At 41.3% G+C, this 25,717-nt stretch overlaps 1 protein-coding gene and 1 pseudogene across 9 annotated transcripts in view; both read left to right on the forward strand.

Annotated features, from left to right (window-relative positions):
- The window catches only part of PLCE1 (phospholipase C epsilon 1), a 349,678-nt gene that overhangs the window by 138,438 nt on the left and 185,523 nt on the right, over nucleotides 1-25,717 (forward strand). For all 9 annotated transcript variants that reach the window (XM_015147712.3, XM_077946826.1, XM_028826665.2 and 6 more), the window contains one exon: nucleotides 9,766-10,054. In XM_015147712.3, the coding sequence (XP_015003198.3) occupies nucleotides 9,766-10,054 (289 nt within the window). The remainder of the gene's footprint in view (nucleotides 1-9,765; nucleotides 10,055-25,717) is intronic.
- On the forward strand, nucleotides 20,377-23,786 carry LOC114670008 (histone deacetylase 1-like; annotated as a pseudogene).

Genomic DNA, 25,717 nt, shown 5'->3' on the forward strand with positions numbered 1-25,717 from the left:
GTGTATAGAGATGAATAGGCCCTAGGCTGTGCCCTCAGTAGCTTCCATTCTAGAAGGGAGATGATAGGGACGTAAGTGCTTGTCAGATGGATGGTACAGTCGGAGATGAAAGGTAACATTTTCTCCTTAAAGTCTAGGATACAGGTTTTCAAACTCTAGCAGGAATCAAAATCACCTGAAGGGCTTGCTAAAACGCAGATTGCTGGGTCCCAGCCCAGAGTTTTTGGTTCGGTAGGCCTGTGATGGAGCCCAAGAATTTGCAGTTCTGACAAATTCCTGGGTGAGGAGGATGATGCTGGTCTGAGGACCACACTTTGAGGAACATAGCTCTAAGTCTTCTATTATTTCTCCACTGTGCCCTTTCTTCATTGCTTGCGGCGTGCTAAGCAGCACCCTGTGCTGGGGACAAAATGTTTATTAAAGCTTGGTCCCTGTCCTGGTGGGGACATAATAGGAGAGTAAACAGTGATTTCTGTACTTCACAGGAAGTACCACTAGAGCTTTGCTTAAGGTGTCATTGGATCACCAAAAAGAAAATGATTATTTCTTGCTGGAACCCAGGAAATGCCACATGGAGGAGGGAAAATTTTAATAAAAGGGATATGGATTGGAAGAAGTTGTATGGAAAGGCATTTGCAGCTGTGAAATTCACAAATTTTCAAATGTCCTGGGGCTTCCTCTAACTCCTGAGATGTTCCCCTGAAGTGGCAAAGGTTCAGCTTACTTCCCATAGAAACCTCTGGCACAGTTCTGGTTAATTGGCCTGGTTTTCGCAAAGCTTTTATTTTTGACTTTCTGGGGTTCTGTGTCAGTGTCTCGCTCATGCATGGTGTGAATACTCTCAGTAGAATGGAATTCTCTGCACAGGCATTTGAATGGAATGTGGAATCATGAGCAGAGGAAACGACAGCCTGCTACCAAAATTCTCCTCCCCATCCCTGCCATTTAAGTCTCCAAGCCGCTCCAACTACCCCCTCCGACAGCCTCACTGTTTTTGTTGACTCTTCAGGAAATTCGACAGTTCTTATATCATTGCATTTTGTTTATCTACAGACACCCATCAGACATGAAACTTCTACTATATTCAACCTTTTAGAACACTGCTTGTAGATTCCAAAGTTAGAAAAGAGGCTCATGAGACTAGTAAAGGGGTTTCCAAAGCATAGTGCAGAGCTCTTACACTTTGTGCCGTGAGAGGCATTGTTACCGCCTATTAACTCACAGGTGACACCGTTAAAATAAATGTCATTGTTTTTCTAGCTCAGGGCACTTTAAGAACCACATTATGAGGAGGATAAGGGTCCTATTAGAAGCACATATATAGTCACTATTGAGAAATGGCCGCTGATACTGAAGGAGAATAGTAATAAGAGAGAGGGAACAGGAGAAGCTAATGTATTAGAGAATAATGATCATCAAAATAATCATCAAAATTAAGTTTAATTATACCCTCCATCTGCCACTCAAGAAGGGACTGGGTATGATGGAGGGTAAAATTCCAGCACTTTGGGAGGCTGGAGGTGGGAGGCTGCTTGAGCTCAGGAGTTTGAGACCAGCATGGGCAACATAGTAAGACCCCATCTCTACAAATAATATAAAATTAGCCTGGCATAGTGGTGGTGCCTGTAGTCCCAGCTACTCAGGAGGCTGAGGTGGGAAGATCACTTGAGCCCAAGAGGTCAAGGCTGCAGTGAGCTGTGATTCTGCCACTGCACTCCAGCCTGGGCAACAGAGTGAGACCTTGTCTCAGAAAAAGAAAGAAAGAAGGAAAGAGAGAGAGAGAGAGAGAAAGAAGGAAAGAAAGAGCAAGGAAGTATGGATTATAGAACAGTAACACTGAAAGGGACTTTGGAGATAATAACTGGCCAGCCTCTTCATGATAAAGATAAGAAAACTGGGGCAAAGGGTGGGTTATGAGGAAGAGGGTTTCAGTTATTTGCCCAGTATTATACAATTACACAGTACAGACTGTAGGTCTCTCCAGGGCAGTCTGTCTTTTTTCTTTCTAAAATCATTGTTCTCCAGCATCTACCATAGTCGATGTAACTGCACTCAATGTTTATTTAAATTGATTGAGCAGAGTCAATACATGAATCCATATCTTGGTTTCTTTTAAACCCCATGATCCTTTCAAATGATCAATTTCATGAAAAATTAGTAGGGAGAATAGATCAGATTAAGTCCTTTGACTCTAAGCCAATCAGCAAATGATAATGGAATATTGTTAAACTATTGGTGAATTTCTCAGAAATGGCCAAGTTTGGTTAGTCGAAATTAAATCCTCATTTGGCTACAGCTATTCTGAATACTTTGTAAAGATTTTATGCCATTTTGTATGATTTATGTTATCTAGTTTTCAGCAAGTACAGGTGACAATGCAATTCGCCTGTCGTTCAAATGAATCCAATATATTCAGGGCCAAAAAAACAGAGAATTCTAGCCAAGTTTTTGGTGAAGACATAGAATTGAGAAATTCATTTATTCACTCAAGAACTGTTCGTTGAGAACTTATAATGCCAAACACTGTTCTAGACCCTGCAGATACAGCAGTGAAAAAAGAAAATCTCATGAAGCTGAAATTCTAGTGGAAGGAACAGACAACAAACAAACAAAAAGTGATGGAGGGATTGTGACTACAATTACCCCTCTCTTGAAAGTGCTTCCTTTGACATCTGTATTAGGATTCTCTGTTTGGTTTGGTAGTTAACAGCACTGGCTTAGAGATGGAGAGTCTTGATGTTAAGTCCTAGCTGTGTGCACATTAGTGCCTTATTTTTAAATGCTGATAACAGTAGAACCTCTTCATAGAGCTCTTCTGTGGTTTAATTGAAATCATGTCCCACTACTCAGGGCCTAGTTCATTTTAAGCATTCAACAAATGATGTAATTATTATTATTATTATTATTATTATTATTATTATTATTATTATTGAGTCAATGGACCTCTAAGTAACACACTTTCTTCCTGTTGAAAGATTTCAGAAGATATGCCATCAGATCTTAGAACCTCATGATTTTTCATAAGTGATCTCAAAAAGATAGCTTCTGAAACAGAGCAAGTACAAAATGACTCCCCTTGACAATACCCTTTTTGACTTTAGTAGAAGTCAAGTCAAGAAAAAGCTCTGGCTATTCCAAGGAGCTTTCCTTCTGGGTGAGTGCTGTGGATGTGGTGTGTCTGGTTGCTTCACGCCTTTTAGTGCATGCAAGTCTTTGCCTTTGTCTCCATCTGAATTACCCCAACTCTCTTCAGCCTCAGTATGCTTGTTTTCTTTTGTTTTGGAACTGAACTCCACATCCCAGTACTGGCTTCTACATGGCATCCCTCTTTCATGAGTCACGAGGAACTGCAAATGCCTTTTTAAGTGTTTATGCAAGTGTTATCTAAGCATTGCTTGCTTTTCTCTAAGTCACTTTATCATGTCAAATCATTTTGCCCAAACCACTCCAGGCCACAGCACCTACCATAATGGGAGGAGCATAATCCCATGGAAAGGATCCATTAACAGTTTGCAACAATGATCTATATAGCTCTCTATATAAAGCCTAAATCTCTAAAAACTTGGCAATGACCAAATATAAAAATTTTGACTCCTTTCCTTTCCTCCCAATGACTTCAGCAAGTCCTGTAGAAATATATCTTGACAGTATATAATAGCCTACAATTTTTTACTAATTTATTTGGTCTACTTGTTTATTGTCTGCCTTTCCCATGAAAATGAAGCTCATCTTGCTCACTGGTAGAACCCCAGCAGTTGGACTTAGCACAATGTATGTGCTCAGTAAATATAAATCACTTGTTGAATAAATGAATGCTCACATAGCTGTCTAGCAAGTGTGGATGCCATGTTGTGATGTGTTGGATTTTGTTTCAAAAAAGATATTGGCCTGTGTAGGGCACTAGTCTGTCTAGTTTTCAGCACTTTCCATCACCATATTAACCTTGAGTTTCTCTCATTTGTGACTGTATAATTTAAAACTATAAATCTCCACATAAAGGAAGCATATTTGGTTATTCATTAGACTTAACTTGACTATTTTCAAAAGTAATTGAGAGTGACCACGAAAGGAATTATCATGAATAAAAACAATAACAACAGCATTGTAAACATCTCCTAAACCTCTTGCCAAGATCACCCCTAACAGTGTGATCTTTATCCCACTGTTGGGCTTTGAGTGTGACAATGGATAGTGCAATGGATAAAGCTGGACCACAGAGTTAGAGAAATCTGGGTTTCTATCCTGGCATAGCCTCTTACTAGGTGTGTAAGGCTGACTGTATTTCTCTACTTCTCTAGGCTTACTTTCCCATCTACAAAATGAATCAACTTTATAGATTAGTGTGTGGATTCAATTGTTATGTAATTAAAATTCTTATTATGGTTCCAAACACATCATCATTGTGTCAGTTAACTTCTGCTGTGTGGCAAAGCACTCCCAAAACCTACTGACTTTTCACAACAATCATTTATTTAGTCCACGAGTCTGTAAATTGGTTGGGTAGTTCTAGTCTGGATCAACTGATCTCTGCTGGGCTTTCTCATGCATCTGTGGCAGCAGTTGGACTGGTAAGTGGATGATCTAAGATCTAGGATGGTTTCACTATGTGTCTGGCTGTTGGCAAGTTATCAGCCAAGGTGACAGGGGTGACTGGGCCATGGTCTTTCATCCTCCCGCAATCTAGTTCAGGCTTCTTCACATGGCAGTTGTTGCAGAGTGCCCAAAAGCAACAAGAGAGAGCAAGCTCCAATGTACAGGTATTTTTCAAGACTGCTTGCATCATATTTGCTAAATTTCCATTAGTTAAGGAAATCACAGTTCCAGCCCAGTGTCAGTGAAGGAAATAATTCGTGGCCATTTTTGTAGCCTGCCACAATCCTCCTCATCCTCACTGTCATCATATAAACCAGTATTTGTTGAGCATTTACTAAGTGTCAGATGCTGTTCTAATCATACTACATTTATCAAAGCTTGTAATTCTAGCCACAACATTATGAAGCAGATACTATTATATCCTATATTGGAGAAAAGGAAACTGAGGCACAGAATGGCAAAGCAACTTACCCAAGGTCACACAGCTGGGAAGCATGGGCGCTGGAATTCAAACCAATGCTCCAGAGCCATACTTGTAATGACTGTTCTCTACTGTCTCTTCTTCATACGCTATGTGTGGGCTTTTCCATGATTTCTTCTTTTTTATAAGTGAGTGATCTAGGAAGAGATGATACCTTGATTTTTTTTTTTTTTTTTTTTTTTTTTTTGAGATTGAGTCTCACTCTGTCGCCAGGCTGGAGTGCAGTGGTGCAATCTCGGCTCACTGCAACCTTCGCCTCCTGGGTTCAAGCGATTCTCATGCCTCGGCCTCCCGAGTAACTGGGATTACAGGCACATGCCACCACACCCAGCTAATTTTTGTATTTTTAGTAGAGACGGGGTTTCATCATGTTGGTCAGGCTGGTCTTGATCTTCTGACCTCGTGATCCACCCAACTCGTCCTCCCAATGTGCTAAGATTACAGGTGTGAGCCACTGTGCCTGGTCAATAACTTGATTTTGACAGGTTCCCTGAACATTGCCATATCTACCACCACTTTGTTGACACTTCAGCATTTTTCCAACAAAGCACCTTGAGTTTTTCTCATCCAGGATTGGTGTGACTGGGATGCGTTATTCCAGATCTTGGTAGTAACTTTTGACCTCTTCCTGGTTCTTTGTGGTGAGGGTATTGGCAATGGTAACGGCAGTTCAGAGCTTCATTCGTAGAGCACTTCATCTTTTATTTCTTTTTTTTTTTTTTTTTTTTTTTTTGAGACGGAGTCTCGCTCTGTCGCCCAGGCTGGAGTGCAGTGGCCGGATCTCAGCTCACTGCAAGCTCCGCCCCCCGGGTTTACGCTATTCTCCTGCCTCAGCCTCCCAAGTAGCTGGGACTACAGGTGCCCACCACCTCGCCCGGCTAGTTTTTTGTATTTTCTTTTAGTAGAGACGGGGTTTCACCGTGTTGGCCAGGATGGTCTCGATCTCCTGACCTCGTGATCCGCCCGTCTCGGCCTCCCAAAGTGCTGGGATTACAGGCTTGAGCCACTGCGCCCGGCCAATCTTTTATTTCTTCAGACAAGTTTGGGGGCTTGGAAACATGTGGCTGAAAACAATGTTGAAATATTACTTAATATATACATAGCATTTATATATGTTTATTAATAGTTTCTCAGAGGTGATTTACAATACCTTTTGATATCAGAGACTATGGCTTTCTCTCTATCCTCAGCAACTAGCACAGGCAAGAGCACACAGAGGACACACTGGAGGAGCTCAGTACATGTTTGTTGTAAATATCTACATCCATATCTGTATTTTATTAAGACAGGGTAACAAACACATATACACACATATACTAATGGTGACCAGATATTGGCCAGGTGTGATCACTAAAGAATGGTGGACACTGGCATCCAGTAAAGAACTCATGCCCCATCTAGCCATTTGATACCATGTAGGAATGCTCAGTGTTACCAGATTGTTTCATTATTCAGGAGATGCTGGAACTTCAGATGTATATGTAAAACTTTTCTGAATGTAAACAGTGTATGTCAGATGAAACAGGTCTGTTGCCTGAATCTGGCCCATGGTCAATTGATTTGTGACTTCCCTACATTAGGCACTTGTTGGCACCTTTCTATTGCATTATAACTGTCCTGAAGGCCCGAGGTGGAAGGGGAGACACAGAATAAGGCAGAGATGGAACAGTGAGATGACAAGAGATGAAAGACTTTGAGAAGGATGGATGATTGCCTATTTCAGAGATTCTGCAGAGGTCAAAGAAATGGGAATAAGAAAAGGCTATTAGATTAAAGCAAATTAATTATTTGGCACAGCACTACATCTACAGGCTGTGTTCTTTTAAAAAATGATCAAATAACATGGGAAATACTCAGTTAAGCAAATGAAAATAATTTCTTTACTCTGACCCTTCTAATTGTCTTTAATATTCTATTATGCAATGTAAATCTCCAAAAGGAGAAGAGATTTACTGAGATTTTTTAAACTTTCATGATTAAGGAGTCCTTAGGTCATACAATCCCTTGTATATAGAATGCTTTGAGGAAAGCACCTTGGAAAAGCTGGATAAGAGACTGAATGAGTCATTGGGAATCTATGGAGGCCTGATGTGGAGACTGGAATGCACATGGCAGTGAGCGAATGCACAATGAGCCAGCAAAGCAGCTTGGCAAGTAAAGAAAGTAGGCCAACCTATCAGGAACTAGGAATTGCCAGCTTAGTAATCTTTTTAAGACAAAACCGTTTTAGCATCATTCCTTTGCTGAAAACAAACCAGCAAAAAAAAAAAACAAAAAACAAAAACAAAAACAAACAAACAAAAAAAAACATCAAGGGGTGCCCTCCTCTGATGGGTGAAAGCTCTTTGCTTTAACAATCCAGATCTCGTTTATCAGGCCAACTGACCTTTCTCATTCCCCAGTTGTTCCCTGGCCTTTCTCATTCCCCAGTTGTTTCCTACGCTCACTCCCTGCTCTAAACACTCTACTCCACTGGCTGTCCTTATTGCTTGCATGGTGAGTTGTCTCCCCAGCTGCTCCGGTTAGAGACATGCCTGCTTTCCAAGGCACAAGTGACACCCTGCTTTCCCTATTAAGCCTTCCTTAGCCATCAAGCTGCCAGTCAGTTCTTTTCCTTACACAACTGGAGCAGTTACTTCTAAAGGACTTGCATGGGACTTACTGTGTTGGAGACAGCCTGTATGATTTGGAGCCAAGAGAATAAAACTGCGTCTTGAGATCTGCAGCTCTCTACCCGCACTTGTCCTCACAGTACACCCAAATAAGATTAGCATAATATTGCCCAGAAACACAGAAGAGCAAGGGCATAACTCCAATCACATTGCATTTCATAGATTGTGGTCTATAGTTATACAACCACCTATTATTCACTGAGGGTAAAAGAGTGTATTCTCTTTTATAGACTTGCTCAACAGTAAAAACCATCATTTCTAGACACTAGGCTGAGTATATTACATCTTTATCTTGGTGAATCTCACAGGCTCCCTAAGAAGAGTGTTATTATCCCCATTTTACAGAGGAGGGAGATGTCTTGAAACATTCAACTCAGCTTGTTCACACTTATGAGCAGCTCGCTATCTGGTGAAGGTAGAGTCAGGTGTACAACCTCATGTACCTGACCCCAAACCTGGGCTCTTTCTGTCCCAGCACACCATCTCCATGGCCATGCTGGCCACTGGAAATTTAATGACAGAGAATTAAAGGTAAGAATCACACTGTGCCTTCAAGTGGCAAATATATACCACTAGACAGAGGAAGACAGACAAAATCTAGTTAGGGTCTACACAGTTTGAATATCATAGAACTCAGTGCATTCTGGGGTATCACAAGGACCTAGCACAGCTCAAGAGAGGCCCTCTTGAGTGAGATTTGGAGGTTGCAACATTATGGGGGCACATGCATGGCCCGCAGGGCAGTGAGAGTCTTCTACTCCCTGGCCATTCGTCGATGTCACCGAAGGAGGTGACCTTCATTTCCACCCTACTCTAAGCTCGTGGCTTTTCTTTGTGTCTCCTTTACTAGACTGTGGACTCTGAGGAGAGGAACTATTTTATTTATCCAGCCCCGTCACAGTTTCTGGTATATAAGCAGTAACTATTTGTTGGTTTGATGAATGAATGACAAGTCAGCCAAGGCAAGGTGCTCAAGGTGACCCGATAGAGACAGCACAATGTATACAACCTTATTCCCCCATCAGAGAACTGGATTACCTCACTGCATGTTATGTGTCTCCCCTGTTTGTTTATACACTATCCAGAAGTCTCTGGCTTCTCAGAATGCTTGACAAATTCCAAGTCCTCCCTTCAATAACGTCAAACCTTATAATTTTCAGGCCTCATCGAAGATTGTGAAATCCTGCAGCAGCACAGGAGGTGTGTGCTGCCCCTTGCACTTTCCCCACATCTTCTGACACAGTACCTTGCACAGAGCAGGGTCTATACACATGCACATTGAATGACTGCATTGAAATAGATTGGAGGCATGGTTAGGAGCCTGTCCTAACAGTGCAATCTTGTTGAGAAAATGCTTGGTGAATTCAGGTGATAAAGGGAGAAGAAACCAGGATAGTGACAGTGACATAGATGGGGCAAAAAGAGTGAGCAGGATCTGTCAACATTGGATATGGGAGGTGGGGGAGGAGGAAGAGAAAAAATGATTCAAATACTTCGATCTCAGCTGACAGTTTGAAGGATTATGCCCAAGGGGGAAATAGGGAAGTTCTCTTTCCCCATAACCCTCTCATCCTCACTTCAGTTTAAGCATGGAGAAAAGATTTCCCATAAAAGTCAGGCTGAAACACTCCGTGGAGGGAGACAGACCCGGGACAGTCATTCAGGAGTGTCCAGGAAAACAAGAAGGAAAGGTTTGCCCTCATCTCTCTGCAGAAGAGCTTTGCTCTGCTGAGGAGGAGAAATTTGAGCTGAATGTATTTTTGGTTGGTATGACTTGTAAGTTCTCTGTTTGATAGCAGAGTTGTTTGAATGACCTATTTTATAACTACACAGAGCTTTTCCAAATAGATGGTGTCTGTAGAATGTTCAGGTTAATGCATGAGCCCAGTGCTCAGAGTGTTTGCACTTGGAGCATCTGAGCCTTCTTTCTTAATAAGTCATCTTGGCATTTTGTCAACAAGTTAATTTGCTTTCCTAAGAAACTAGATTAATACTTCCTGTACTTTGTGCTATTCACAGATCTACAATGCAGTGAGAAGAGGAGAAGAAACAGAAAATACAGTTGGATCTCTACTCCATTTCTTCACCAAGCTCCCAGCCTCCGAGACAGCCCATGGAAGAATAAGTGTTGGTCCACGCTTAAAGCAATGTGTCCGAGACACTGTATATGAGTATCGCGCCACCCTCCAAAGGACTTCAATATCGCAGTACATCACCGGTTCTCTCCTAGAAGCAACCACATCTTTGGGAGCAAGAAGTGGCCTTCTCAGTACTTTTGGAGGATCCACTGGACGAATGATGCTGAAAGGTAATGCCTGAAATTTCACTTTTAACTTTTTATCTTTGACTAGAGAGAAGGATCTAAGTTAAGATTTATGCATTCCTGATGGAAAATTGAGTTCACTTTTCAGTGACTTTAAGTAAAAGTCACTTCTTTAAGAGAATATAAAAAGGTGCTCCCTTCTTAAAATCCCCTAAGGTATCAACATTCCAAATAGTAATCATTAAGATTTTGAAACTTTTTCAAATGAAGTAAATGGTTAAAATGCTATCTTTAATTTTTTTTTAATGATTCAGGCAGGTAGTTTCTCCTAGTGGTAGTTTATGTCAAATGTCAATTACTATGATAAGATGCTAGGAAATAAATATGGTCAAGCAGTCATATTGAAAACCCACTGTGGTTGGGAGCAGAGTGAGATATAGATCTCCTTCATACACAGAATTGATAGGTCTCCATTGACCAGAAGAGCCAAAGGCCATCTTCCAGCTACTCCCATCTTAAAGGACAAGATAGGCAGGCATCCCACTGAAAAATGAAAACCAATGGAAAGTGGGATCCCTTGGCATTTGAACTTCCCAGCTACTTCCCACGAGCAGCAGACAGGCAGGTCAGAAATGGCAGTGCATCAAAGAACCTCAGAAACTTGTACACGGCACAGCTGTCATAAGCTGCTTGGCAGCCTTCCCTGGCAGGAAGCTGCCAACCAGACAGGGACCATGCAAAGCAGCATTCCATTGCCTGGGGGTTGCTAGAACTCAATCTGACAGCAGCTATTGTCCCTCCATGACAAGTCCTGAGACCCAAAGCCAGCAGGCCAGTGACCTGCCTCCTTGATCCTCAGCCTTCTCCATTCCTACCCCCATACGCACCCCTAGACAGGCCTAAGAGGAATATCATAACCTCCTTGTGTACTATGTTGGGTGCCAAGTTGGTTTGTTTTCTGTAGTCGCCCAAACTTCAGGGGATTGGTTATAAATGAATGAAGAATAACAGAAGATGTGGGAACACTAATCCAAGAAACTAATGGCTTCATGTTTTTCAGCCATTCAACACATTTTTTGAGCCCCTATTAGATGTTAGGTGCTGGAAAGGGAACAAAACATAATTCCTGCCCTCATGGAGTTTATAGTCTCTAGGTGGTAAGCTGTTTTCCCTACACACAGGATTCAAGGTTTCTCCCCTCTGATGTGGCTCCTAGAGAGTGCCAAGCCTGCATTCTTCATCATACTCCTCTCAGGAAGTTGGGCTGAGATTGGCATGTGGAATTGGCATTGTTTTAATGCTTGTGATTATATGCCAGGGCCTTATCCCATGAGTTAATTAACATGTGTTGATTAAACCCCTCAACCCCTCCCATTTGGTTTTCAAAGTCTTTTTTTAAATTATTATTATTATACTTTAAGTTCTAGGGTACATGTGCACAACGTGCAGGTTTCTTACATATGTATACATGTGCCATGTTGGTGTGCTACACCCATTAACTCGTCATTTACATTAGGTATATCTCCTAATGCTATCCCTCCCCCCTCCTCCCCACAATAGGACCTGCTGTGTGATGTTCCCCTTCCTGTGTCCAAGTGATCTCATTGTTCAATACCCACCTATGAGTGAGAACATGCGGTACTTGGTTTTCTGTTCTTGCGATAGTTTGCTGAGAATGATGGTTTCCAGCTGCATCCATGACCCTACAAAGGACACGAACTCATCCTTTTTTATGGCTGCATAGTATTCCATGGTGTATATGTGCCACATTTTCTTAATCCAGTCTGTCACTGATGGACATTTGGGTTGATTCCAAGTCTTTGCTATTGTGAATAGTGTCGCAATAAACATACGTGTGCTTGTGTCTTTATAGCAGCATGACTTATAATCCTTTGGGTATATCCCCAGTAATGGGATGGCTGGGTCAAAAGGTATTTCTAGTTCTAGATCCTTGAGGAATCACCACACTGTCTTCCACAATGGTTGAACTAGTTTACAGTCCCACCAACAGTGGAAAAGTGTTCCTATTTCTCCACATCCTCTGTAACACCTGTTGTTTCCTGACTTTTTAATGATTGCCATTCTAACTGGTGTGGGATGGTATCTCATTGTGGTATTGATTTGCATTTCTCTGATGGCCAGTGATGATGAGCATTTTTTCATGTGTCTGTTGGCTGTATAAATGTCTTCTTTTGAGAAGTGTCTGTTGATATCCTTTGCCTACTTTTTGATGGGGTTGTTTGTTTTTTTCCTGTAAATTTGGTTAGTTTTTTATAGGTTCTGGATATTAGCCCTTTGTCAGATGAGTAGTTTGCAAAAATTTTCTCCCGTTCTGTAGGTTGCCTGTTCACTCTGATGGTAGTTTCTTTTGCTGTGCAGAAGCTCTTTAGTTTAATGAGATCCCATTTGTCAATTTTGGCTTTTGTTGCCATTGCTTTTGGTGTTTTAGACATGAAGTCCTTGCCCATGCCTATGTCCTGAATGGTATTACCTAGGTTTTCTTCTAGGGTTTTTATGGTTTTAGGTCTAACATTTAAGTCTTTAATCCATCTTGAATTAATTTTCGTATAAGGAGTTAGGAAAGGATCCAGTTTCAGCTTTCTACTTATGGCTAGCCAATTTTCCCAGCACCATTTATTAAATAGGGAATCCTTTCCCCATTTCTTGTTTTTGTCAGATTTGTCAAAGATCAGATGGCTATAGATGTGTGGTATTATTTCTGAGGGCTCTGTTCTATTCCATTGGTCTATATCTCTGTTGTGGTACCAGTACCATGCTGTTTTGGTTACTGTAGCCTTGTAATATAGTTTGAAGTCAGGTAGCATGATGCCTCCAGCTTTGTTCTTTTGGCTTAGGATTGTCTTGGCAATGCGGGGTCTTTTTTGGTTCCATATGAACTTTAAAGCAGTTTTTTCCAATTCTGTGAAGAAAGTCATTGGTAGCTTAATGGGGATGGCATTGAATCTATAAATTATCTTGGGCAGTATGGCCATTTTCACAATATTGATTCTTCGTATCCATGAGCATGGTATGTTCTTCCATTTGTTTGTGTCCTCTTTTATTTCACTGAGCAGAGGTTTGTAGTTCTCCTTGAAGAGGTCCTTTACATCTCTTGTAAGTTGGATTCCTAAGTATTTTATTCTCTTTGAAGCTATTGTGAATGGGAGTTCATTCAAGATTTGGCTCTCTGTTTGTGTCTGTTACTGGTGTATAAGAATGCTTGTGATTTTTGCACATTGATTTTGTGTCCTGAGACTTTGCTGAAGTTTCTTATCAGCTTAAGGAGATTTTGGGCTGAGACAATGGGGTTTTCTAAATATACAATCATGTCATCTGCAAACAGGGACAATTTGACTTCTTTTCCTAACTGAATACACTTTATTTCTTTCTCTTGCCTGATTGCCCTGGCCAGAACTTCCAACACTATGTTGAATAGGAGTGGTGAGAGAGGGCATCCCTGTCTCGTGCCAGTTTTCAAAGGGAATTTTTCCAGTTTTTGCCCATTCAGTATGATATTGGCTGTGGGTTTGTCATAAATAGCTCTTATTATTTTGAGATACATTCCATCAATACCGAATTTATTGAGCGTTTTTAGCATGAAGGGCTGTTGAGTTTTGTCGAAGGCCTTTTCTGCATCTATTGAGATAATCATGTGGTTTTTGTCTTTGGTTCTGTTTATATGCTGGATTACGTTTATTGATTTGCATATGTTGAACCAGCCTTGCATCCCAGGGATGAAGCCAACTTGATCATGGTGGATAAGCTTTTTGATGTGCTGCTGGAGTCATTTTGCCAGTATTTTATTGAGGATTTTTGCATCGATGTTCATCAGGGATATTGGTCTAAAATTCTCTTTTTTTGTTGTATCTCTGTCAGGCTTTGGTATCAGGATGATGTTGGCCTCGTAAAATGAGTTAGGGAGAATTCCCTCTTTTTCTATTGATTGGAATTTCAGAAGGAATGGTACCAACTCCTCTTTGTACTTCTGGTAGAATTTGGCTGTGAATCCATCTGGTTCTGGACTTTTTTTTGATTGGTAGGCTATTAATTATTGCCTCAATTTCAGAGCCTGCTATTGGTCTATTCAGGGATTCAACTTCTTGCTGGTTTAGTCTTGGGAGAGTGTAAGTGTCCAGGAAATTATCCATTTCTTCTAGATTTTCTAATTTATTTGCATAGAGGTGTTTATAGTATTCTCTGATGGTAGTTTGTATTTCTGTGGGGCGGTGATGATATCCCCTTTATCATTTTTTATTGCATCTATTTGATTCTTCTTTTCTTCTTTATTAGTCTTGCTAGTGGTCTATCAATTTTGTTGATCTTTTCAATAAACCAGCTCCTGGATTCATTGATTTTTTGGAGGGTTTTTTGTGTCTGTATCTCCTTCAGTTCTGCTCTGATCTTAGCTATTTCTTGTCTTCTGCTAGCTTTTGAATGTTTTTGCTCTTGCTTCTCTAGTTCTTTTAATTTTGATGTTAGGGTGTCAATTTTAGATCTTTCCTGCTTTCTCTTATGGGCATTTAGTGCTATAAATTTCCCTCTATACACTGCTTTAAATGTGTCCCAGAGATTCTAGTATGTTGTATCTTTGTTCTCATTGGTTTCAAAGAACATCTTTATTTCTGCCTTCATTTCGTTATGTACTCAGTAGTCATTCAGGAGCAGGTTGTTCAGTTTCCACGTAGTTGAGCAGTTTTGATTGAGTTTCTTAGTCCTGAGTTTTAGTTTGATTGCACTGTGGTCTGAGAGACAGTTTGTTATAATTTCTGTTCTTTGACATTTGCTGAGGAGTGCTTTACTTCCAACTATGTGGTCAATTTTGGAATAAGTGCGATGTGGTGCTGAGAAGAATGTATATTCTGTTGATTTGGGGTGGAGAGTTCTGTAGATGTCTATTAGGTCTGCTTGGTGCAGAGTTGAGTTCAATTCCTGGATATCCTTGTTAACTTTCTGTCTCATTGATCTGTCTAATGTTGACAGTGGGGTATTAAAGTCTCCCATTATTATTGTATGGGAATCTAAGTCTGTTTGTAAGTCTCTAAGTACTTGCTTTATGAATCTGGGTGCTCCTGTATTGGGTGCATATATATTTATGCACCTTCCTGATGTTAGCTCTTCCTGATGTATTGATCCCTTTACCATTATGTAATGGCCTTCTTTGTCTCTTTTGATCTTTGATGGTTTAAAGTCTGTTTTATTGGAGACTAGGATTGCAACTCCTGCTTTTTTTTGTTTTCCATTTGCTTGGTAGATCTTCCTCCATCCCTTTATTTTGAGCCTCTTTGTGTCTCTGCATGTGAGATGGGTCTCCTGAATACAGCAAACTGACGGGTCTTGACTCTTTATCCAATTTGCCAGTCTGTGTCTTTTAATTGGACCATTTAGTCCATTTACATTTAAGGTTAATATTGTTATGTGTGAACTTGATCCTGTCATTATGATATTAGCTGGTTATTTTGCTCGCTAGTTGATGCAGTTTCTTCCTAGCATCGATGGACTTTACATTTTGACATGTTTTTGCAATGGCTGGTACCTGTTGTTCCTTTCCACATTTAGTGCTTCCTTCAGGATCTCTTGTAGGGCAGGCCTGGTGGTGACAAAATCTCTAAGCATTTGCTTGTCTGTAAAGGATTTTATTTCTCCTTCACTTATGAAACTTAGTTTGGCTGGATATTAAATTCTGAGTTGAAAATTCTTTCCTTTAAGAATGTTGAATATTGGCCCCCACTCTATTCTGGCTTGGAGAGTTTCTGCTGAGAGATCTGTTTTTAGTCTGATGGGTTTCCCTTTGTGTGTAACCCGACCTTTCTCTCTGGTTTCCCTTAACATTTTTTCCTTCATTTCTACTTTGGTGAATCTGACTATTATGTGTCTTGGAGTTGCTCTTCTCGAGGAGTATCTTTGTGGCCTTCTCTGTATTTCCTGAATTTGAATGTTGGCCTGCCTTACTAGGTTGGGGAAGTTCTCCTGGATGATATCCTGCAGACTGTTTTCCAACTGGGTTCCATTTTCCCCATCACCTTCAGTCACACCAATGAGACGTAGATTTCACATAATCCCATATTTCTTGCAGGCTTTGTTCATTTCTTTTTACTCTTTTTTCTCTACACTTCTTGCTTTTTTTCATTAATTTGATCTTCAATCGCTGATACTCTTTCTTCCAGTTGATTGAGTCGGTTACTGAAGCTTGGGCATTTGTCACGGAGTTCTATTGTTATGGTTTTCATCTCTATCAGTTCTTTTAAGATCTTTTCTGCATTGATTATTCTAGTTATCCATTCATCCATTCTTTTTTCAAGGTTTTTAGTTTCTTTGCGCTGGTTATGTATTTCCTCCTTTAGCTCTGAGAAGTTCGATCGACTGAAGCCTTCTTCTCTCAACTCATCAAAGTCATTCTCCATCCAGCTTTGTTCCGTTGCTGGTGATGAGCTGCGTTCCTTTGGAGGGGGAGATGCACTCTGATTTTTTGAATTTCCAGCTTTTCTGCACTGCTTTTTCCCCATCTTTGTAGTTTTATCTGCCTTTGGTCTTTGATGATGGTGACGTACTGATGGGGTTTTGGTGTGGGTGTCCTTTCTGTTTGTGAGTTTTCCTTCTAACAGTCAGGACCCTCAGCTGTAGGTCTGTTGGAGTTTGCTTGAGGTCCACTCCAGACCCTGTCTGCCTGGGTATCAGCAGCAGAGGCTGCAGAAGATAGAATATTGCTGAACAGTGAGTGTTGCTGTTTGATTCTTGCTCTGGAAGCTTCATCTCAGGGGTGTACCCTGCCTTAAGAGGTGTAAGGTGTCGGTCTGTACCCAGTGGGGCATGTCTCCCAGTTAGGCTACTCAGGGGTCAGGGACCCACTTGAGCAGGCAGTCTGTCCGTTCTCAGATCTCAACCTCCGTGCTGGGAGATCCACTGCTCTCTTCAAAGCTGTCAGACGGGGCATTTACCTCTGCCGAGGTTTCTGCTGCTTTTTGTTTAGCTGTGCCCTGTCTCCAGAGGAGGAGACTACAGAGACAGGCCGGCCTCATTGAACTGCAGTGGGCTCCACCCAATTCGAGCTTCCCGGTGGCTTTGTTTACCTACTTAAGCCTCAGCGATGGTGGGCACCCCTCCCCCAGCCTTGCTGCCACCTTACAGTTAGATCTCAGACTGCTGTGCTAGCAATGAGGGAGGCTCTGTGGGCATCGGACCCTCTGGGCCAGGTGTGGGATATAATCTCCTGGTGTGCCATTTGCTAAGACCCTTGGTAAAGCGCAGTATTAGGGTGGGAGTTACCCAAATTTCCAGGTTTGAGTGTCTCAATTTCCTTTGGCTAGGAAAAGGAATTCCTTTCCCCCTTGCGCTTCCCACATGAGGCAATGCCTCGCCCTGCTTCAGCTCTTGCTGGCCAGGCTGCACCCGTGGACCAGTACCAACTGTCCGACACACCCCAGTGAGTTGAACCTGGTACCTCAGTTGAAAATGCAGAAATCACCCATCTTCTGTGTTGCTCACACTGGGAGCTGGAGGCTGGAGCTGTTCCTATTTGGCCATCTTGGGTGCACCCCCCCCCTTTTTTTTTTTTTCTGAGATACAGTCTTACTCTTTCACCCAGGCTGGAGTGCCAATGATCTTGGCTCACTGCAGCCTCTGCCTCCTAAGTTCAAGTGATTCTCATGCCTCAGCCTCCCGAGTAGCTGAGACCACAGACACACGCCACCTTGCCTGGCTAATTTTTGTATTTTTAGTAGAGACAGGGTTTTGCCATGTTGACCAGGCTAGTCTCAGACTTCTGATGTCAGGTGATCTGCCCATCTCAGCTTCTCAAAATGCTGGGATTATAGGTGTGCGCCACTGCATGTGGCCTCAAAGTCTTTATGTGCCTCAGTTAAACATATTTCTTTAACAATCAGTGGAATAAAATGCATTAAAAAACCAGATGGGTTTCTCACCACAAACAGTGATATGTAAAGCATATGTTAGTTAGCTCAACTGAACCATTCCACAAGGTATACATATTTCAAAACATCATGTTTTACATGACAAATATATACAGTTTTTATTTACTCATTTTGTGGTCAGTAGTGTGTAGGTGTTATGGGGGAACCTAATGAAGTGTAAGTCAGTTTACTTGCCTTTAAGGTGTTCATCCTCTTAATGAGGAGGCCAGATTTTCATGCACCAAGTAATCAAATAATAATATAGGAAACTGCAGAGAAATAAGTGCCAAATAATGTGGAAGTGGCTCCTAAGTGTACAAAGAGTTTGGATAGCAATTTAATGTTCTATATGAGAAATGGCTTGGCCTGAAATATGAAACCTCAAACAAATAAAAGTCAGTAAAAGCCACATTCTTTCTTCTACATGAATTGTTAAGAAACAGATCTCCAGGCTGCCCAACCAAGGCAGGCATACCTCCAATCTTCCACAGATCTGTGGAGAGAAATGAGGCTGCTGGTGTGTGCATCTGTGGCCCTGATCGTAATTTGACTTCAATTGTATTTGCACTTCCCTGTTCGAAATAGAGCCTCACAGATCAATATTTCTGGCTCTGACACTCACCAGACTGTCAGCTAATGTGTTATCTTTAAATTGGTGTTTTATGCAAGAGTTGGAAGCTTTTTTATCTTTTTGTTTTGCAGCTCTTTGATGATTTCTGAGAACCCTCTAGAAACTCCTGCTGAATAATACAATTAGCTGGCTGCCTTCTGCTCCAAGCTTATTTCTGTAGTTGTGATTTACTCTCTTGTAAACCTTTTTCAATTTCAGCATCCTCTCCCATTTGGTTTTCAAAGTCTTTCCGTGCCTCAGTTAAACATATTCCTTTAACATGCAGTGGAAGAAAATGCATTAGAAAACCAGATGCATTTCTCACCACCAAAAATGATAAGCATGTGAGGTAAAGCATATGTTAGTTAGCTCAATTGAATCATTCCACAATGTGTACATATTACAAAACATCATGTTGTACATGACAAATATATATAATTTATATTTGTCAACTTAAAAAAATAAGTAAAAAAAAAAGAGAGAGAGATGGGTCTTCAAGGTCAAATAGTGTTTACAGAATCTGTAGGATCAGCATATTTGTTAGTGGGTCTTGAACTCTGATGGCCATGTACTCTGCCAGGGGATCAGGAGAACATGCAGCTGCTGTGATGTGGTTGTCAGCTTTTTTTCTTCTTCAGTATGTGTCCTGTGGCATAGATTTGGCCAACAACTTTTATCTATTGGGGAATATATAATACACTCTTAGTCTTCAGTTTATAAATGGGTTATATTCTACAGGTTCATTTCCCAGGAGCGATATAGAGCTTAGAACACTTTCCTGGATAAGCAGTATTAAATGTTGTGATTTGGTTCCCAGACTCTAGACCTCAAAAACCTCTGTAACCCATAACACAGTTGTAATCTGCACATTTCCCATGAAATAAAGAGGAAAACAGTATTATTGGAATACTGAGCATTAGCCTCAAAGAAAAAGCAATACAAGTGAGTTAGAAGACATTCCTTGTTGAAGAGCAATAATTTTATTAAAGATGAGTAAAGAGTTAAAACTTTTATGGAGATTTCAAAAAGGACTTTTAGCCATTTCTGAGATTTTAGACATTGACAGCTGTAGCTTTTATTATGGCTAATTACACTTCAAAACTTGTACCTATATGAAAGAGTCATAGAATTACCCCAGTAACTTTTTCCCTAATGTTTTTTAACGAGTTGCTTATAAATGGTATGAAGGGTAGAAGGAGGTAGCACAAGATTTAAATTTTTTCCTCAGAGATAAGAAAAAAGAATAAGTTCAAAAGAATAACCTCTTCCATAAGAGAAACCATGTTTGAAGTGGATTACATGGAATTTGTAAAGGTAGAGAAAAAGGAACAGGGAAAGACAAATGCTGTATGATTTCACTTTTATGAAGTACTTGGGGTAGTCAAAAATCATAGAGACCTTAAGTAGAAAGGTGGTTACCAGGGGATGAGGAAGGGGAATGGGAATGGGGAGTTAGTGTTTGAGGGCTATAGAGTTTCTCTTTTGCCAGATGAAGAGTTCTGGAGCTTACTGGTGGTGATAGTTGCACAGCAATATGAATTTACTTAATACCACTGAATTGTACCCTTAAAAATGTTGAGATAGTAAATTTTATGTTGTATATATTTTTTCATAGGAAGAAATAATTGGGGAAAAGGGAATGTTGTGTAGGTCTTTCATCCCCCTCCCTAGTCTATTAGGATGTAAGAAAGAACCAAAGTGCTCCTCTTCTGGAAGTGGTTAAGATTATGAGATGGGGGTCGCAGTCGCCTATACTAGGAGAGACTAGAAGAAAATGTCCAACAAGTTGATCGTTATTCACAAGTCAAGAATTGGTAACTCAAGGCTAGCTTGTCCAGAATTCTACAGCCATGAGGCTTTATGGATTGATACAGAAGGTCAACAATCGGAACACAAATATGCCTGCTTTTCTGCCTTCAGTGCCACCAAAGGTCATCTGCCTATAAAGCTGAAAGTTTGCCAAATAACGAGAGACACTTTCTTATAACGAAGCATTGATCCACAAGGGTATGCCCTTATCATGATGGCGTGCTGTCTCAAAGTGGAAAAATAGAGCACCTTTACCTTTCAGTCAGGGACTTCCACTAGTTTGATACATTAAGATCCTTCCGGTCGGGTGTGGTGGCTCACACCTGTAATCCCAGCACTTTGGGAGGCCTAGGCAGGCAGACCATGAGGTCAGGAGATCAAGACCATCCTGGCTAACATGGTGAAACCCTCTCTCTACTAAAAATACAAAAACATTAGCCAGGCATGGTGGCGGGCGCCTGTAGTCCCAGTTACTCGGGAGGCTGAGGCAGGAGAATGGCGTAAACCCAGGAGGCGGAGCTTGCAGTGAGCCGAGATCGCACCACTGCACTCCAGCCTGGGCAACAGAGCAAGACTCCATCTCAAAAAAATAAATAAATAAATCCTTCCACTTCCTGTCCCTGTGTCCCTTTCCCTCTCTCCATTAATCTTGTTAGAATCTCAGGACTAACACCTTACAGCAGTGGCAGTCAAAAAAATTATTGACTTCAATAATTAGGAAGAAATTTTCAAAGTTATCACCTGCTTTTTCTTTTCTTTTAATGTTTTACCTACTGAAAATTGTAAAAACAAGATAAAGTTAAAAGGGAGAGAGAAAATTGAGATAACTGATGGTAATGTGAAGTACTAAAAATGGCAAAATTAGAAAAATACAGTGATGACAAGAGGATTTTTCATATAAGGCAGCAAAGTGTTTTCAAATGTGCGTATTGTACCAGCCAACATAATAAATAGAGTGTGTTAAACTCAATTTTTCCTTCTCAAATTGTTGCTGAGTAAAGCACATAAGTTAAAGGATTAAGTATTACATATATCCAGGACAAAACATGGTTATTCTTATTTAAATTGTGTGATAGAGGGGAGGGCAGATGGACCTGCTGAGGCCAGCAAGACATCTGCCAGACGGAGGCCAGCAAGATAGTGCGGACACAGGGTGCCAGGAGGAAAGTCTGTTACTACCATGATGAGGATGTTGGACAAGACCACCCAATGAAGCTTTACCAATTCCGCATAAGTCATAATTTGCTGTTCAACTACAGTCTCCAATGAAAAATGAAGATCTGTTGCCCTCACGAAGCCGATGCTGAGGAGAAGACCAAGTACCACAGTGATGACTGCATTAAATCCTTGTACTCCATTCATTCAGATAACATGTCTGAGTACAGCCAGCAGGCACAGAGATTCAACGTTGGTGAGGACTGTCCAGTATTTGATGGCCTCTTTGAGTTTTGTCACTTGTCTGTTGGCGGCTCTGTGGCAAGTTCTGTGAAACTTAATTAGCAGCAGACAGACATCACCATGAACCAGACTGAACCATGCAAAGAAGTCTGAGGCATCTGGCTTCTGTTATGTCAGTGATACAGTCTTGGCCCTACTGGACCTGCTAGAGAATCACCAGGGGGTGCTGCATATTAACCTTGATATTCCATGGTGCATATTGTGCGTATTGACCTTCCATGCCATGGTGATGGCATGGAAGAGGCCTTCTATGCCACAGACTGGGTCATGACTGTGTCCTGAGCCAGGACATAAATGAGGAGAGTACTGTGTCATAAATGAGGAGTACTTCCAAGAACTGGGGACCTATGGGATATTAGGGCTGAAAAAGGCAAGTATTATGCTATTAACTACCCACTCTGAGATGGGATTGATAATGAATCCTGTGAAGCCATTTCAAGCCAGATACGTCCGAAGTAAAGGAGATATTCCAGCCTAGTGCTGTGGTCATACAGCGTGACTCAGACTCCATCTGGGGATCAGTTAGGTTGCTTCAATCTGAACATCAAAGGGTATGTCAAGTGTGTGGAATTTGTTATGAGCTTCATCTTGCTGATGCTGATGCTGGGAGGAGGTGTTACATCATTCGTGATGTCACCTGGTGCTGAACATAGGAAACAACTGTGGCCCTGGGTGCAGAGATCCATAATGAGTTCCCATATAATGACTACTTCAAATACTTTGGACCAAGTTTCAAGCTTCATATCAGTCTTTCCAATATAACTAACCAGATCAGTAATGATGCCTGGAGAAGATCAAACAGCAACTGTCTGGGAACCCGAGAATGCTGCCCCACACTCCTAGGACCCAAATGTGGGCTCTTGCTAGGATGTAACCCCTGAGGAGAGTGACAACAAGGACGAAGACTCTGACAAGTGCATCTCCATCTGTTCCTCTGACAAACAAATTGCCTGTGAGGCCAGGCACGGTGGCTCACGCCTGTAATCCCAGCACTTTGGGAGGCTGAGGCGGCGGATCACGAGGTCAGGAGATCGGGACCACGGTGAAACCCCATCTCTACTAAAAGTACAAAAAATTAGCCGGGCATGGTGGTGGGTGCCTGTAGTCCCAGCTACTTGGGAGGCTGAGGCAGGAGAATGACATGAACTGGGAGGCAGAGTTTGCAGTGAGCCGAGATCGCGCCACTGCACTCCAGCCTGGGCGACAGCGAGACTCCGTCTCAAAAAAAAAGAAAAAAGAAAAAAGAAAAATTGCCTGTGAGGCCAGGCACGATGGCTCACACTTGTAATCCCAGCACTTTAGGAGACTGAGGCAAGTGGATCACCTGAGGTCAGGAGTTCAAGGCCAAACTGGTCAACATGGTGAAACCACGTCTCTACTAAAAATACAAAAGTTAGCTGTGCATGGTGGTGGGGGCCTGTAATCCCAGCTACTCAGGAGGCTAAGGCAGGAGAATCACTTGAACCTGGGAGGCGGAGGTTGCAGTGAGCCGAGATTGTGCCACTACACTCCAGCCTTCGTGACAGAGCGAGACTCCATCTCAAAAAACAAACAAAACACAAATTGTCTGTGAGGACGAATTCTCCGACTCTGATGAAGAGGGAGAGGGTGGCTGCAAGAATTCTTCCAACTTCAAAAAAGCCAAGAAGCTCTAAACAGGATGAAAGAGAGAAAGACCCAGAAGAGAAGAAGTCACAGCAGAGGAGAAAACGAAGGAGAAGAAGCCAGAGGCCAAAGGGTCCCAGGAAGAGGTCAAGTTGGCTGAGCAGGCCTTTCCAGCTCTGGCTTCTTGTTGGGTCCTCCAACTTAGATTTTATATTTTCTATTTCTCTATATTTTCTATTTATATTTCTCTAGACTATTAGTCTATTTTCTATTTCTCTAGGCTATTAGTCAGTTTTCTATTTATTTATTTTTTATTATACTTTAAGTTCTAGGGTACATGTGCACAATGTGCAGGTTTGTTGCGTATGTATACATGTGCCTTGTTGGTGTGCTGCACCCATTAACTCATCATTTACATTAGGTGTATCTCCTAATGCTATCCCTCCTCACTGCCCCCACCCTACAACAGGCCCCGGTGTGTGATGTTCCCCACCCTGTGTCCAAGTGTTCTCATTGTTCAATTCCCAACTATGAGTGAGAACATGCAGTGTTTGGTTTTCTGTTCTTGTGATAGTTTGCTGAGAATGATGGTTTCTGGCTTCATCCATGTCCCTACAAAGGACATGAACTCATCCTTTTTTATGGCTGCATAGTATTCCATGGTATATATGTGCCACATTTTCTTAATCTAGTCTATCATTGATGGACATTTGGGTTGGTTCCAAGTCTTTTTTATTGTGAATAGTGCCACAGTAAACATACGTGTGCATGTGTCTTTATAGCAGCATGATTTATAATCCTTTGTGTATGTATCCAGTAATGGGATGGCTGGGTTAAATGTTATTTCTAGTTCTAGATCGTTGAGGAATTGCCACACTGTTTTCCACAATGGTTGAACTAGTTTACAGTCCCACCAACAGTGGAAAAGTGTTCTTATTTGTCCACATCCTCTGTAACACCTGTTGTTTCCTGACTTTTTAATGATTGCCATTCTAACTGGTGTGAGATGGTATCTCATTGTGGTTTTGATTTGTGACTATTAGTCAATTTTTATTTACTAAATATAAATATCTTGGGGACTAGAGTGAAAGACAGAAACCAGGGTCCTGAACCCAAGGCAGCTGTGCTGGGTGAGCTCTTCCAGGAGCTGCCTTGCCCCACTTTCCTCCCCAGTTCTTAACTTTGAACCATAAAGGGAGCCAGGTCTGGGTGGAAGGGATACTTATAGGTAGCCATATAGTAGTTTTGGAAAGGTGTCCTTATTCGCATTCTAGAAGGGGTGGCTGGATCTCCAAGGACCCTCTGTTCTTTCCAGGTTCCTAAGGTAATATTAGATGCTTTTAGATTGGTTCTGTTCTCACACCTCTCCACTGGCCTCGAGTAAGCCAAGAGGCTCACACTGCCTGCCTTCTGTGTTCTTCCAATTCTGCAGGTGCAGATTGGTCGTCTAGTTTCCTTTTTTGGATGCTATTTTCTTTTTGTGAGACTTTGTAATAAAATGGTACATTTCTATTTTTAAAAATAATAATACATTAGATATTAGAAAAGAAAACTCAACTGTTCATTTTTAACCAGTCTGAGTGTATGGTATGTATGTCTGTAGACTATATTTAACTATATTAAAGTTATTTATCATATGTAGGCTATAAATAGAATATTGATATGAAAACAAAAATATCTTACAGATACAATATTTTTATTTGAAAATAGGGAATATTTTATTTCAGATACAAAAGTCTACCAGCACTTTGAGAGGTTGAGGCGAGCAGATCACTTGAGGTCCGAAGTTTGAGACCGGCCTGGCCAACATGATGAAACCCCATCTCTACTGAAAAAAAAAATTAGCCGGGTGGTGGCATACACCTGTAGTCCCAGCTACTTAGGAGGCTGTGGCACAAGAATCGCTTGAACCCGGGAGAATGAGTTTGCAATGAGCCAAGAACACACCACTGTACTCCAGCCTGGGCAACACAGTGAGACTCCATCAAGTTTTCAACTTATTTTCTTTCACTACAATAAGTTTGTGTACTCTATTTGTATCTTTCTCTGAAGTTAGTAGCTTTGAATAAAAAACAAGAAGTTGTAGGAATACATACACACACATTTGAACTACATGACTATACCTCATAAATAATTTAGTTTATAAAGGTTGGCTTAGTTGACTTCCTCATAATCAAAACAATTACCCTTTACATGCCTACCAGGCAAGGAAGGCATGTGCATAGCTCTAATTCCAAGATTTGTTTATTTACAGAAATACCCTGACTTGTTAGTATTGTGACCTTGAAATTATTTTCTTGGTATTTAAAAGTATGCTTT

This window comes from Macaca mulatta, chromosome 9 (genome assembly GCF_049350105.2).
Source record: "Macaca mulatta isolate MMU2019108-1 chromosome 9, T2T-MMU8v2.0, whole genome shotgun sequence".
Lineage (NCBI taxonomy): Eukaryota > Metazoa > Chordata > Mammalia > Primates > Cercopithecidae > Macaca > Macaca mulatta.